Source organism: Pogoniulus pusillus, chromosome 10 (genome assembly GCF_015220805.1).
Source record: "Pogoniulus pusillus isolate bPogPus1 chromosome 10, bPogPus1.pri, whole genome shotgun sequence".
In the NCBI taxonomy this organism is placed as follows: Eukaryota; Metazoa; Chordata; class Aves; order Piciformes; family Lybiidae; genus Pogoniulus; species Pogoniulus pusillus.
In genome coordinates, this window is record NC_087273.1 from 21,247,610 (window position 1) to 21,263,536 (window position 15,927).

The following is a 15,927-nucleotide window of genomic DNA, read 5'->3' on the forward strand; positions in this document are numbered from 1 at the left end:
ACATGTAACTGCCTTAATCAAATGCCTTAGGTCTTAGTGTATGATGCTTAGCAACTGACGAAAACTCATCTGAGATAAACAAAGGAGTTCACAGGCTGCAACTCACATTAAGTATGTCAGGAGGAAGCACTTTTAATCATAAGGAGGAAAGACATTTAGAGACAGAAAGAAGAGCAAGTAATAACTAAACACTTTACACGGATACACAAAGCTGGTTTCCATGGTGATAAGTTTAACTAGCAACATGAAAATTTCCTCTGTAAAAGATTTTTCTCAAGGTATATATTTTGGTCATACACTTATTTAAATTAGTGGTGGAGTTAAGCCTAAAATCATTGTTTAGTGGACTTCCACCCTCATTAAGGATGGTGATCAATTTACAAGACAGCTGCAACTGAACTTTCTGGTGTTACTACATATATCTGTATGACAAACATACCATCACTGTTGTCTTTGTGGGTCAATATTTTTCTATTAGATCATAATCTTGGAAGGGCTTATTTCCAGCACCCCAATTTTTCATGCAAATCTACTTCCCTGTGGCAATAACATTTTTAGAATTAAACCAGACTTTCAGCTCGCACCACAGGGAGCATTTCTGATGGAACATCAAATTTAAAAATGCGGTGACAGCTCACAGGTCAAATGATATCTCAAGTTCTTGAAAAGTAGGTTTGTTTCCTCTTTAATCTTAAAATTCTGAGGGAAAAATCCCAAACATGCATTTGCTGTTTTGTTGTTAAAAAATATAAGGGGAAAAATACTATTGATAAGAGAATTTAGATTAACCAAATCAGTTAAATCAGAGTTTACACTGGCAATGTGATTTTGGTTTGCTTCTCATAAGGATAAGCTTTACTGACAGCAATATTTGCTTAACAGCTGTTCAACAAGATTTTTAAACAACAAACATCACCTGTTCTGCAAATTCATCAAGAGGTAACAGAGAAGAAAAACAGTACTGGTACAGGCATAAAACCAGAGGAAGAAGTCATGAAGTATTACACAATTTTAACAACACTGTTACAGGTTAACTCGGCATTTCAAAACCAGCATTAACTTACTGAAACACTCATCTAATGCCTTATTTGAGATCTGCAGATCATGACTGTGGTACCTTCAGCATCGCATGTACGGCAGCTCCCAAGATTAGATTGCCCCATTATAAACCTACAGATTCACATAGGGGTTCTGTGTTGTGACAGGCAATCAGAACTATAGAAACTGTTACCTGCAGACTGCTTCTTCAAAGACTACACTAAATTGGTAAGGACATATTCATGACAGAAAAGCTTTGTTTTGCTTGCTTGATATGAAGTCAAAACCCAGCTCTAAAAAAAAAACAGGCAGCCCACGGACAGGAACGTGAACTATGTCCTAGTGTAGTAGCTTCATTAGCTCAGTATGAAGTGCCCAAGAGGACCTGTTCCCCCTTTGCCTGCAGGTCTATGCACTCACTGCCCCAGGACTCATAAGACACTTGGCTGAGCCCTGTCATCATACTAATCCAGCAGAAAGCCCAATAAATACATGGAACAGCTGAGATCTCCTTTCTTTCAAAATCAGCATACTCAAATGGCTGAAAAAGGTTCTACAAGTACTAGAAAGCAAGTGTGAGGGACAACATGAACAGCAGCAGCCTGGCAGTCAGATGTGTTCCTGTGGGAGCCTAATGACAACTTTTGGTTCTTCAGATAGTTTAAAAAGACACTGGTCCTCTCAGGAAGTTTAAAGGTCCTGATCATGTTCTTTGGAGACAAGTGTACAAAAAGATACCCATTAATTGCTAAGGTCAGCTGCACTAGTGCCAAAGCCCTGCTCCTTTCTCCAGTCCTAACTTCTCACTTCACCATGCAGATCTGCTAAGCTTCTTACCCATAAGAACACAGTCCAACTCCATTCCCCACTCCTGCCACTAAACCAGCAATAAAATCACTCTCGGACCAAAAACGCAGGATAGAAAGGGACTGAAGACAGAGCTCAAGCGGAGAGAGGAGAGTTAGAAAGGGAGGGCAAACAGTCACACAGTCCACACTACCAGCTGCCCTGCAGTTATTTGGCCCACACCAAATAACTTGGCTTTCTAACTCAGCTGATTTTCAAAGAACTTTCAAGCTTAAGTTGTCTAGTTGGCCCCCTGCAGAAACAGGTAACAAAGACATAAATGAACATCTGCTTACTTACCAAGGGTACAAAGGGTTACAATCACAGAATCACAAGAAGATTCTGGTTGGAAAAGCCTCTCAGGATCAGCAAGTCCAACCCATAACCTTACTCTGCAAGGTTCACCTTAAACCATATCCTCAAGCACCATGTCCAAACAACTATTAAACACAGACAGGGTTGGTGACTCCACCACCTCCCTGGGTTGCACATTTCAGTGCCTGATCACTCTTGCTGGGAAAAAAATGTTTCCAGTCCAAACCTCCCCTCTGCTGCTGCATCTTGAGGCCATTTCCCCTTCTTCTGACACTATTTACCTGTCATCAGAGACCAGCACCAACCTCTCCACAGCCTCCTTTCAGGTAGCCATGATGTCTCCCCTCAGTTTTCTGTTTCACACCAACAATCCCCAGCTCCCTCAGTTTCTCCTCATCAGATTTATTCTCCAGGCGCTTCATAGCTTCCTTGCCCTCCTCTGCCCTGGCTCCAGGACATGCCTCTTGTAATGAGGTGCCCTAAACTGGGATTAACACTCACGGTGTGGCCTCACCAGAGCAGAGTATAAGGAGACAATCCTCTCCCTGCTCCTGCTGGACACAGTATTTCTGATCCCAGACAGGATGCCTTTGGCTTTCTGTGTCACCTGTGCACTGATGGCCCACATTCAGCTGCCTGTCCATTACAACCCCCAGGTCCCTTTCTGCTGACAGCTTTCCAGCCAGGCCCCAAGCCTGTATCATTGGGTTGTTGTGACCCAAGTGCAGGACCTGACACTTGGCCTTACTGAAGCTCATGCCATTGACATTGGCCATGGATACAATCTATCCAAACCCCTCTGTAGAGCCTCCTTACCCTCCTGCAGATCAACAATGCCACCCACCTTGGTGCCATCTGTGAACTCACTGCTGGCACACTCTGAGTCTGCATCAAGGTCATCAATAAAGGTGTTAAACAGAAGAGGTCCCAATACTGAGCCCTAAGGGACACCACTTGTGCCTGGCTGCCAGCTGGATTTAGCTACACTGACCACCACCCTTTGGGCCCTTTTGCCTAGTAGTGCTTTACCCAGCAGATGTGTGCCCATCCAAGCCATCAGCAGACAATTTGGCCCCGAGAGTTCTGTAGGGAGCAGTGCCAAAGGCTTTTCCAGAGTCTAGGTAGACAATATCACAACCTTTTTCCCATCCAACAGTCATCTTGGCATAGGAGATCAGACTGGTCCGGCAAGACCTGCCCTTCATAAATCCCTGCTGACAGGGCCTGCTTCCCTGGTTGTTCCCTATACAGTCTGCAATGGTGCTTGAGGTGCCCTGCTCCAAGGGCACACTGACAGGTCTGTAGTTTCTTGAATTCTTTCCTCCTTACTTGGAGGTGGGTGGCACATTTACTACCCTTGAGTCCATTGGCACCTCCCCATTAGCCAGGACTTCAAGTAAATCATGGAGAGCAGCTGGCCAGCACATTTGCCAGCTCCTTCATCACTCTTGGGTGCAGCCCATCTGGCCCCATGGACTTGTGTGGGTCTAAGTGGTATAGCAGATCCCTGACCGCTGCCTCATTTATTGTGATGACCTCATTCTGATTACTCTCCCTGACTCCTAGTTCCTGAGGCTAGGTGTGCAGGGAGCTGCTGGATTCAGTGCTAAAGGCTGAGATGCAGAAGGCACAGAGCCTTCTCCTCAACCTCAGTCACTGTTTCCAGTGTTTATTCTGCACCCAGTAAAGGATGGAAACTGACCCAGACCTCCTTTTTGTTGCTAATGAAATTAGAGAAACACTTATTATCCTTAATGTCTGTAGCTAGGTTCACAGGATAACAGGATGTTAGGGGTTGGAAGGGACTCAAGGAGATCATCAAGTCAAACCCCCCTGCCAGAGCAGGACAATCCTATCTAACACAGACCACAGAGAAACACATTCAGACAGGCCTTGAAAGTCTCCAGAGAAGGAGACTCCACAACCTCTCTGGGAAGCCAGTTCCAGTACTCTGTGACCCTTACAGTAAAGAAGTTCCCCCTTGTGTTGAGCTGGAACCTCCTGTGCTGCAGATTAAACCCATTGCTCCTTATCCTATCACAGGGAGCAAGTGAGAAGAGCCTGTCCCCGGCTCCTGGCCAGCCTTCAGATACTTACAAACATTTATTAAATCCTCTCCAAGTCTTATTTTCTCCAGACTAAAAAGCCCCAGATCCTTCAGCCTCTCCTCATAAGCCATGCCCTCCAGTCCACTAATCATCCTTGTAGCCCTCCACTGTACCTTCTCCAGCAGATCCTTGTCCCTCTTAAACTGGGGAGCCCAAAACTGAACACAGTATTCAAGATGAGGTCTCACTAGGGCAGAGTAGAAGGGGAGTAGAACCTCCCTTGATCTGCTGGACACACTCCTCCTAATACACCTTAGGATCCCCTTGGCCTTCTTGGCCACAAGGGCACATTGCTGTGCCTTGGTTAACTTGTTATCCACCAAGACCCACAGGTCCCTCTCCACAGGACTTCTCTCCAGCAGATAACTTCCTAGCCTGTACTGTTGGAGTTTATTATTCCTCCCCAGATGCAGGACTCTGCACTTGTCCTTGTTGAATCTCATTAGGTTCCTCTGTGCCCAGCTCTCCAGTCTGTCCAGGGCTCTCTGGATGGCCGCACAACCTTCAGCTGTTATCAGTCAAGCTTCCCAGTTTAGTGTCATCAGCAAACTTGCTGAGCAGACACTCTGTGCCCTCATCAATGTCATTGATGAAGATGTTGAAGAGGAGCGGCTGCAGAACTGATCCCTGGGGGACAGCACTGGTCACAGCTCTCCAGCTGGACCAGGCACCATTGATCACCACCCTCTGAACTCTATCTTGCAACCAGTTCCTAACTCACCTCACTGTCTGCTCTTCCATCCCAAACTTCCTCAGCTTGCTCACTAAAATGTCATGGCAGATGGTGCCAAAGGCCTTGCTAAGGTCAAAGTAGACTACATCCACTGGTTTCCCTGAATCTACCCATTCAGTTATGGCATCATAGAATGCTATGAGGTTAGTTAAGCATGACTTTCCCTTGGTAAATCCATGCTGACTACTCCTTATAACCTTCTTCTCTTCCAAATTCCAGCTCCTGATGTACTTTGACTCTTATAATTTCCCCCCTGCATAGTTTCACTACAGTTTTGTAGCCCTCGTGAGAGGCCTGTCTCCCTTTCCAATGGCCAGAGATTCTCCTCTTGTTCTTAAGCTCCATCCAGGCTGAAGCCTTCCCTGTCCACTTCCCTGTGCTTTTCAAACTTCCTCTGGAAGTATGTGCAGCCTTCCTGGACTCCTGTATCCTTTAGGGTGGCTGGCCAAGGGACTTTGTCAATCAGTCTTCTAAACAGGCCAAAGTTTGCCCTCTGGGAAATTCAAGGTGGCAGTTTTACTATCCCCTCTCCTTTTTTTCCCCAAGGGTAGAGAACTCAGCCATTTCATCATCACTGAGCCCCAAATGATCTCCAACCTTTACTTTCCCCACAAGTTCTTTCCTGTTCACGAGAAGCAGGTCTATGAGGCACCTCCCTCCGAGCTGGGTCCCTCACCAGTTGTGTCAAGAAGTTACCCTCCACACACTCCTGGAACCTCCAGGACTGTTCTCTCCCTGCTGTGTTGTATTTCCAGTAGACATCAGAGAAGTTGAAGTCTCCCACAAGGACAAGATTCTGAGACCTCTCAACTGCCTATAAAACATTTCATCTACTTCTACATCCTGGTTGGGTGATCTAGAACAGATTCCCACCATGATATCACTCTTTTTGGCCTTAGTCCTGATTCTTACCCATAAGGACTCAACCCTATCATCACCTTCATTGATTTGTATGGTTTCACATGTGTCCCTAACACAGAGGGCCACTCTGCCACCTCTTCCTCGCCTGTTCCTTCTGAAAAGTTGGCACCCAAACATAGTAGAATGAGGTAATCTCAACCTAAGACGACACTTCCACCTGCTAAGCCCCAATTCTGTCGCAACTAAAGCTAAGTAAGTTTAGAGCAAAGAAATATGAATTCAGGTCAGGATCTCTATACTCGTAAGTAAACACAAAGTCACATTCCTCAGGGACTTAAAAAAATAAGAAAATCTAATTAAAAAAGATAATACATATAATAAGTATACCTGTTTCCATAGTTTCAGTCTCAATTTCTTGTTCCTCTGCTACATCTTGCATCAGATAAGTCTCATCATCATAAACCAGGACCTGAGCAGCATATCCCTGTTCTAGTATGGCACTAGGAACTGGCTCCACGATCACTGCTGGGAATTCAGAGACTGGCTCATTTTCCTATAGAAAGAAAAAAACCAGAAAACAAAAAAACAAACACAACCTAAACAGTGCACTGTTGAACTCTATATCAGTATTGCCCTCTTATGCTCTTCCATATTTTACAGAATAATTATCACAATTTAAAAAAAATTTATGGATATTTTCTCTTCAAGAAAGAGATTAATAGGAAAAAAGAAGACAACTTATCATTCACCAAAGGGACCTTCCTGAATTTCAAAAGGTATTGTCTTGGTTTTAAGCATCTAAAATTTAAAGCGTTGGTTTCAAGACTTTTGCAATATGACATTCAGTTCTGGGAAATGTGTCTTCTGCCTCTGTTCCACAAAATATAATCAAGGCTTTGCATGTGCACTACAACATACCTACAACAGACCTGTGTCTTACAACCTCTCATGTTTTAGATTAAATAAGCTATTACAAAAGAACTAGCTACTTCAAAGCCCATATGTGTATCTTTACTTAAGGATCAAACTGTCTGTAACAGCACATTTAATTTGTTAAGTGTTGTAGAAGCAGAACCCTACCCGATCCAAATTGCCACAAACTACAGAATAGTACAATGCACTTATTATTTATTGATAAAAATGCAAAATACAAGCAAGTACATCATGTTGGCTAGCTCTGGAAAAGGTCCTTGTATTGTTCTGCTCATCTCAATACCTCAAGACACACTTGAGATAAGGAGTTTAATTATGTAAATCCAGTCTACAGTTGTATTGCAGACTTCAAAACCCACTGGTCTGATTTATCTGTGATAAATAAAATCTTCTAATGAAAGATATTTTAAAAATGGGCTGCTCTCTTCCTCCTCCAACTAGAACAAGCTCTAGTCCATTTCACCTGCTTTCACAGCAAGCTCAGAGTGAATCCTTCTTTCAAATGCAGATAAAAGGTGTAAAGTTTGTTAGCAAATAATGCTATTTATTTTTCTAACCTCTTGATTTTTTCTTCCATTGCTGTCAAACTCCAGGCCAGGGCCTCCAGTATCTAGCACTGCTGATGTCATGGTGCATCCCTTGAAGATGATTTGAGAGCTGTTATCTATCCTGAAGACAGTAATGCCGATAGCATTGATGAGGTTAAACAGCTGGGCAGAGCTGCTTGTTAAACAGCTGGGCAGAGCTGGCTGAAACACAAAATAATTTAAAGTTATTTGCATAGTCAACATTAAAAAGTCTTACAACATTTATGAAAGTTGTTGCACTGCACACTTCATCTCTGCTTCTGAAAAGGGCATCAGTGAACACGACAGATGTGACAGAATGTACTGACCCTGGTAAAGTTAACACTGAATCCTGCCACACGACACAAGTTCCGCACCACCTTTTAACACTAAAATAATGCCATTTAAGTTAAATTAATTGAATTTGTTAAATTTCACACAATTATAAAATCAAGTAATAGCTTTAGATGTTTTCCATTGATTGAAAGAAATATCTCACTGAGGTCAAACATCAAATAGTTTTTTTGAGAAGCATGCATGTGAATTAGGCATGGCTCTTCTGAAGTTTACTGCTTTCCTATTAAATAAGAAGTTTTTTAAATTATATTACTTCTTTATTTGCCTAGTTTCCTAGTCCATTTCACAAAGCTATCATTGCACAAAGCTTTCAAACATGGTGCTTTTTGAAAACATTTCATATGCATTATCCATCCCACAAATAAATTCCTCATGTTCTAACATACAGCTTTCTTTGAAACTAAAACTATTCTATTTTTTCCTAGCAGAATATTCTTAGGAATTAAAAAAAAAAGTAGTTCCACATATAATGCTTTCATTTGGGTAAAATTATGAACTCACTGAACTTACAAAGATAAATAACCTCCACCTTTGCAAATGTCTTTAAATTAACAGCAGTGCTTTGTTACTGAACAACTGATATTTATTTATTCTGAATAAATATTATTGCCCATATCCTGTCTTTGAAGATACAAATAATCTGTGTTTATAAACCTTGGGCTGCAAGGAGCAGTTTACTACTTCAAGATGCAAACTAAGAAGTTTGGCTTCTTAGCTCTAGAACAGAAGGCACACATTCCACAGGAGACATGAGACCTCAGTCTGAAATCAATTACACTGAGATCAACGCTCTACAACAGAAGCCAGAATGTAGCCCCATTTTTTTACTAAAATCCATCTATTTCAAAAGCTAGCACAAGCATTAGGTTTGCAAGAAAACAGGATTTTCCAGCAGACAGTGAAAAAAAATACATAATGAATACTCCAATGACTAAACTCCATAAGCCTGCTTTTTAGTAACAGGCAGCCAGCTTCAAGTGACCTCATCTGGCACAGGTAGGGAAAAGCTAGGTCAGCTTCATGCAAGGGAATTGGGATTCCTAACGGCATGGAAATCTTTACGGACACAACAGTTTATGTATCTCAGTCATAAAAAATTACAATTACATGTCTCCACCACTGGACGTCAATTCATCAAGAAAGTCAATAAAAATACTATGCAAAAACTAATGTAAAAGTTTCACTTGTCAAAGTATTAGAGATCCTTCAGCACACCATAAGAGCATGGTCAGAAAGGCAGCATTTATCTTGCCATACCAACTTAGCACAAAGTTTGTAGCCACAAACAAAAACCAACCACCCACAAGAACAAAACTCACACCAAATGAAAACAAACCAAACAACCCCAAACAACACAGAATAAGGTATTCATAGTTTTCACCCTTACATACAAAACCCAGAATAAATTCTTAAAGCAGATTTCTCGCGATTAATCCTCAATTAAAACTGAAGAACAGGAGACAATTTTAAATAATTGTCTTAGAAGCATCAGTATAAGCACAAGACATATTCCAAAGGAAAGGAAAATGATATATGCAATTTAGAGTAAAATACAAGCCTTTGGTTTTTTTACGCTGGCAATCAGTGTGACATGAGAAAGCCTGATTCGTGCCTAAAAATATTTCATTTGTAATAGCACAAAAAAAACCCACCAGAGTGATACTTTATTGCCCATTGTTCTGTTTGTAAATACAGGACCACTTTTTGATTATCAATATTCTCTTTGATAAAAAAAAAAGAAAGGAAAGATCTCTGCCTCCCAAATAAGACTCATGCTGGGAAGCCTTTAACAAGCATCCTTGGAGTCATACATACCTGTTACCCCTAAGGCTTTTAGCCCAAGAAGCCTACTCCTTGTCTACCTGTCAATCACCACATTATTTCAAAAGTCTGTAAATGCAGAAATATGCAATGGACATAAACGGTTGCTTACCAATACACTAAAATAAACAATCAGACAGGAAAAAAATTAGATCACCCTTACTGAAAAAAAAAGAGTGTGTTTTTTTCCCTCTCTTACAGTTTTCCATTTATATCCACACTAGAAATCTTGCCAAGCAATCATAATGCAAAAGAGAAGTTCAGAAAATGGAAACTGTATTTTTAATTTGGAGGCAGAGCCTCCAACCAATTTCAAACATCAGCATTATTTCAGCAATGCAGATTTATATTGATTTTTGAGGACTATATAGTGGCCTCATACAGTACCTCTTTGCATATTTTCAGCATGTCAGAAAGCTAATTTGGCTCTCATGTAGTGTATTAATGCAAATAAATAATCACATGCTAGATCATGTGGCACTGTACATTTGTATTTTACGTTACTATAATCCCAGACAGGTGGCCAAACAGCTGCAAATTCTAGCAATTGAAAACACTAAATACTGTGTAGTACAGCAGATAATGTCAAAAAGGCAGCTATTTCTCTGTCTCCTAGGTTACATGAGTTTAGATGATTTATCTCTATGTGAATTATGAATTACCTAGAGAAGTGACAGTAAAGTAATGGAGAAACATAAATTATAATCTATCATTTGCCAATCCCAGCATAAATACAAAGTCAGTAAGAACCTTACGAGGGAAAATATATAAAAGACTGACATGCTAAAATGTTTATTTGTTACAAGAACAGTATCTTTAGCTTGATGGCAGAGAACAGTCCCGGCAAGGAATAAACAGAAGACCCAGGTCTTTATACAACAGGCATCTGTACTCCATGCTAAGAATCTTTACTATTCAGCAAACTTTTCCAAAGCTTGACAGGGTGGGAAAAAGGCAAACCCACTTGTCAATAAGGCAAGACCTTCAGCTCAGGCTGTTTTAGAGGCTCTAAGTACAACAGATGCATAGACACAACCCCACACACCTACCTGAATATGAGATTTCCACAAATACCCCTTTGGAAGGAACCAGCTAAGCACGTTCATTCCTCCCTTTTCCCTAAGCACCGTGTTCTTGTGGGAGCCTTTTTGTTTTTCCCTTGAATTTCAGTAGCTATTGAATCTATTCCACACCTCTCCCTAGCAAGTCACAACTAATTTGACTTCTGAGTGCCTGGCCATTTTCAGAAATCACTTCCAAAATTCACATTTCCCAAGGCTCACTGAGACAAAAAGACCAAATGACAGCAAGATTTATTTTGTTTATAGATTTATTCCTGTTCTTCCTGGCCATGGAAAATGCACAGAGCAGCTAGTTCTGAAACATCTGGAATATCCCTCACAACGGGAAAACAGCATTGCTGCACCAATTCCATCATTCACTATTTTATACACACCTCACTGGAAAACAAAAATAGGTCTAGGTGCTTTCACTCAAAAAAAAAACCCCACCAAAACAAAAACACCCCCAAAATTCAGAATCTTAGAGCCACCACAGCAGGAAGCTTCCAGCTGTTTAACCACTACAAGAGACAAACCAAAACACTCAAGTTTTTGATAGTTTACACTGAGATCAATTACAACATGTACGTCTTTAGAGGCTACACAGCAGCTGTCATAATGACTGCAAAGTACCAAACAGCTTATTCATACATTTAATAGCACATTTATACAGCTTACAGGATGTACCTGAGTGTCTGCTGACAAGACATCCAAATGATCCTCATGGTTTCAACAGCTATCAGAGAAGCTTTAAAAAATTGCAAATCACAACTATGGTGAACAAATAGTAACTCTTACAACCAACTGAAGGGACATTGTGGAGAGGCTGGTGCTGGTCTCTCCTCACAGGTAGCTGGAGACAGAATAAGGGGAAACGGCCTCAAGCTAAGACTGGGGAAGTTTAGATTGGACATTAGTAAAAGTTTTTCACAGAGAGAGTGGTCAGGCACTGGAATGAGCGTGCCGGAGAGAGGCGGTGAGGTCACCAACCCTGGATGTGTCTAAGGGTCATTGGATGTGGTGCTTGAGGATGTGGTTTAAGGTGAATCTTGTAGAGTAGGGTTATGGGTTGGACTTGGTGATTCTGAGTTTTTTTTCCAACCTGGATGTTTCTGTGATTCCACAAAATCCAGAATCTTAAGTCTATGCCCTGTGTACAACCACCTATAAGATTAACAGAGAAGCTAAGGACACAGATCAACAGAATTAAAAACTAACAACTGAATGGCATAGCACAGAAAGGATGCCAGGTGTGACCTCTGCTAAGCCAGACTCAAAGTGAACTTATTTCACACAGAATTAATGAGGCTGGAATAGACTTCTGAGAATAAGTCCAGTTATGACCCTAACACCACCCACACTGACCAGACCATGTCACTAAGTGCCACATCCAAAATTTTCCTTCACACCTCCAGGGACCTCGACACTCCAACCTCCCTGGGCAGTCCATTCCAGTGCTAATTACCCTTTCTATTAGGAAGTGCTTCCTAACATTGAACCTAAACCTCACCTGGCACAGCATTGCCCTCTTGTCTTGTCACATGTTGCCTGGGGAGAGAGACCAACCCATACCTTACTACAACTTCCCTTCAGGTAGTTGTAGAGTGTGATAAGGTCCTGATTCCGAATACAAATCTGCAGATGGTTTTAGTACACTTTTATTTCACTCCTAAGATGCACACACTTGTACATGATTAATGAGACAAACATGCCAAAGACTGGGCTGCAGTGCCCAGAGGCAGCTGCTCCCATAGCACTCAGGAGAAATCATAAAAGTAATAGGAACAATGTTCCCCTTTTATTTAGCTGGCATTCCAAATCCTGAGGAGAGATTTATGTTGATACCTACACAGATGCAACTGCAAGAGCAGGACTGTAGTCAGCAGTAGCATCATGCACAACCTTATTTTCAAAAAGGCCTTACTTTGGTGTAATCAGAAAAAATACGTTAAGCAAGCTGGCTTGAAAATGGTATTAGTTACACATAGAGAAACACACTGACCAAGATGATGGCAGAAACCCATCAACTGTTAACAAGACTGCTAAGAACACAAAAGTGGGCTTTCATAGGCAGCACCTCAAAAAGATCAATAAATGTCACTATCGCTCCAATACATATAAACCATAGCACGCACTGTAAAAAAAAAAATAATGTTAACCGAAGTTCTTTTAAGGACATTTTGCCAGGTGATTATTTACACTAGCATCTGTAGAAGTATTGGTGAATTAACAGTTTCCCTTTTTTTAAAAAAAGATCCAGAATATCCAAGTTGATAGTGAAAAAATAAGAAATGAACTTGTAAACAGATAAAGAATGAGCAGGGTATGCTCAAAAAGAGGATACAAAGTAAATATTTGCACCACACAGACATGGGGGGAACAAACCAGATAACCCATGCAATTTATAGTGTCTTATAAATCACACCAATCACTACAAGTTATAGAAAATTAAATCAAAATGAATAACTGCCAAAGCAAGCAGTCCTGGCTGCATCACACTGCAGAGGCTCCACAAAACAAAGTGACTTTCTACTGCTGAACACACAGAAGTTATTGCATTGGATCAAGTTAGTGATGTATCAAATCCAGTGAAAGAAACCATCTGAATTCCTCCCACGAGTATGTTAGTAATCTGACAATCCAAAGTTTTGCTCTGAAATCCCAATAGCTAAAGCTGATGAGCCCCAAAATATATAGGCTTTTAAGCGCTTCAAAACTATTAACGTTCTGCAAAAGCTTTGTGGCTGCTGCGAGCTTCTTCTGGATCTTCCCGTATGTCATCCTATTAGCAGGCTCATCGTCCCACCGCTCTCTATTTAAGATACCCTAAAATCTTCTCGTCCTCTGATAGGGAAACCTCACACACCTATAGCTCCTTTGTACCAGGCACTTCTCCTTCCAGGGTGTCAGTTGTTGGTCTTTAACACCATTTCCACAGCCCAACTAGCCAGAGTAGGGAGCAATTATCCTTGTTTTACATAATAAAAGAGCAGAGCAAATAGGGATGAAAATTAATGAATGCCGGAGTAAACCCAAATCCAAAACAAACACGCTAACCCACCCCGCACACACTCTAAAGGAAGCAGGGCACACAAAATATGCCGTTCATTTCCATAGCATACCCTCGATGTCTAAGTTAAAAGACAGCAGACCGCTTTATGGAGGTAAAGACTCTGAAAAGTTTATCTTAACTATTCAACACAAAAAATGCACAACCAGTCTTAAGTTCAGAGACCTTCTGAGCAGATACTACTGAAATCCAAGAGAAGAAAAGACCATGGCACTGAAAGCACCATACAAAATAACCCATCTATTCCCAGAACTGCCTAAGTGATCCTGTCCATGTTCGGAGACGGAGGGGAGAGAGACAGAGAGCAGATCTTGGATAAGACCTGTTAGATACAGTTTTAGAGACTTACATTTAATTTCAATCAGATCTTTTGAAATAAAGTGGTGTGGTTCAGTCACTGACCCGAGCCCTCCCACAGCACTCCATGTAGGACAGCTTCACATCCCCTCTCAAGGAGATGGGGTTTCCCAACATAACCCTAATAAACAGAAGCAGCTTCCTCAAATCAGTGTCCACACTTTTGCTTTGTTTCAAAGTTACAGCACAAAATATGCTATTTCATTTTTAGGACACAGAAATACCTGAACTTCTCTGAAATGTTATTGTTAGAATGTTGGTTTTATGAGTTCAAGAATTCTTTAATGGTTGTACTCTGCTATCCCTGAGCCTAACTTCATTTCATGCCATTTGTCTTGACTAATTTGGAAGCTTTCATACACTGATCACAAAGTGCCAAAAAAGTTAGCATTAAATGGCAACAACAGAAAATAATTATCAGCATCACATACAAGAGAGACAGCTTGAAAGCATGACAAGAGGTGAACTTGGCAGTCAGAGAACCCCTCCTATTGGTTAAGGTTTAGCCGTCTTTGCTAAAGGACTTAAATGGTTAAAAACAAGTCACAAGAAACATGGCAGTGACTAGTCATAAGGGAGGGAACATACAGAATGAAATTAATTAAGGAAAAAAAAAGAGACATAAAAGAACACATTCAAAAAAGGCAACAGACAAAAATGCACACCAGAGATAACCCGATACAACATTTTCCAGACACGGTAAAGTATAATTAAAAATGCGCCAGATCCTAGCCAGGGTGGCAAGCAAGCAGGGCGCTGGGCGATTTTAACCAAAGGGAGGGTGCGTAGCTGAATTCGAGGGCGGGCGGCTGCAGGCCCGGCGGCTACCCCACCGCCAGCACGGGAGGAGCGAGCACGCATGACAGCCAGTTACCAACACGCCCGGCTGCCATGTTCTCCCGACGCCCTGTGTAAACAAGGCGCTGCCCCCCACGCGTTTTGCCCCGGTCCGCCGCCCACCACAGTTGCGGCCCAGGAGGATCTGCGTGGCCCGGGCCGCATTTACATTGACAGCAGCCAGGAATCGCCGCCTGTGCAGCTGCTGCTGCCGCCGCCCCCAACACCCCCTCCCAGCAGGCGGAGCAGCAGTCAGGCCGCGGATCCCCAAAGGGCAGGTTGAGAAGGGAGCCAAGTAAGGGGGACTAAGGCGGCCCCGGCCCAGCGGCCGTTCCGCCGCGCCCCACGCGAAACCGAAAGTGCAGCTGGGGAGAGAGAGGAAGGAGGGTGCCACCAGGGCAATCCCCATCTCCGTCACCCCGGGGCTGGCCGGCACACCTCAGCAAACACCCGCAGGACGGGGAGCTCTGGAGCTCTGTGCCTCCTCGCCGGCTGGCTGCCCATTCACCCCCTTTCTCTCTCTCTCTCTCTTTCTCTCTCTCTCTCCGTTCCAGGGCTGCCTGTCAGCGCCCGTCCCACCCGCCTCGGCAGCACGCACCGGCGCCGCGCCCTTACCGTGCCCGTGCGCCTGGAGGCCGCGTTTCTCGCCTGCTTGGGCCCGAAATAGAATGCGGTGGTCGCCACCGGGGCAAAGCCAGGGCCAGGACCAGGGCCACCCCGCGGCGGGAGGGGCGGGCGCAGCGGCACAACCTGCCCGGCCCGGGCCCCCCCCCGCGCCGCCGCCTCTGCACATGCTCGTGCCGCCCGGCGCGCGGGGGCGCTGCGGGCATGCGCGACCGCTGCGCGCGTGCGCGAGTGGGCGCCGGGGCCCATGGTCCGTCCCGACCACGAGGCTGTTTGCGGTTGTGGTAATCCGCGCTGGGAGTTTTCCCTGACGCTTCCTTACCTCCTTACCTTACCTGAGGCTTCGAGCCCTACCTGGAGTTTCCCTCCTCCTTCTTAGGGGTGGGTTGTGTCTTCGTGT

At 43.2% G+C, this 15,927-nt stretch overlaps 1 protein-coding gene across 2 annotated transcripts in view; it reads right to left on the bottom strand.

Moving 5' to 3' along the window:
• Positions 1–15,705, bottom strand: part of ELF2 (E74 like ETS transcription factor 2) — a 37,084-nt gene extending 21,379 nt beyond the window's left edge. Inside the window, exons 1-3 of one of the 2 annotated variants that reach the window (XM_064150007.1) lie at positions 15,519–15,705; positions 7,392–7,583; positions 6,289–6,454 (exon numbers count right to left, since the gene is read on the bottom strand). In XM_064150007.1, the coding sequence (XP_064006077.1) occupies positions 6,289–6,454; positions 7,392–7,463 (238 nt within the window). In that variant the 5' untranslated portion in view covers positions 7,464–7,583; positions 15,519–15,705. Of the gene's footprint in view, positions 1–6,288; positions 6,455–7,391; positions 7,584–15,341; positions 15,434–15,518 lie in introns of those variants that run through there. The other variant, XM_064150006.1, reaches the window with a different exon arrangement.
• Positions 15,706–15,927: the final 222 nt, after the last annotated feature.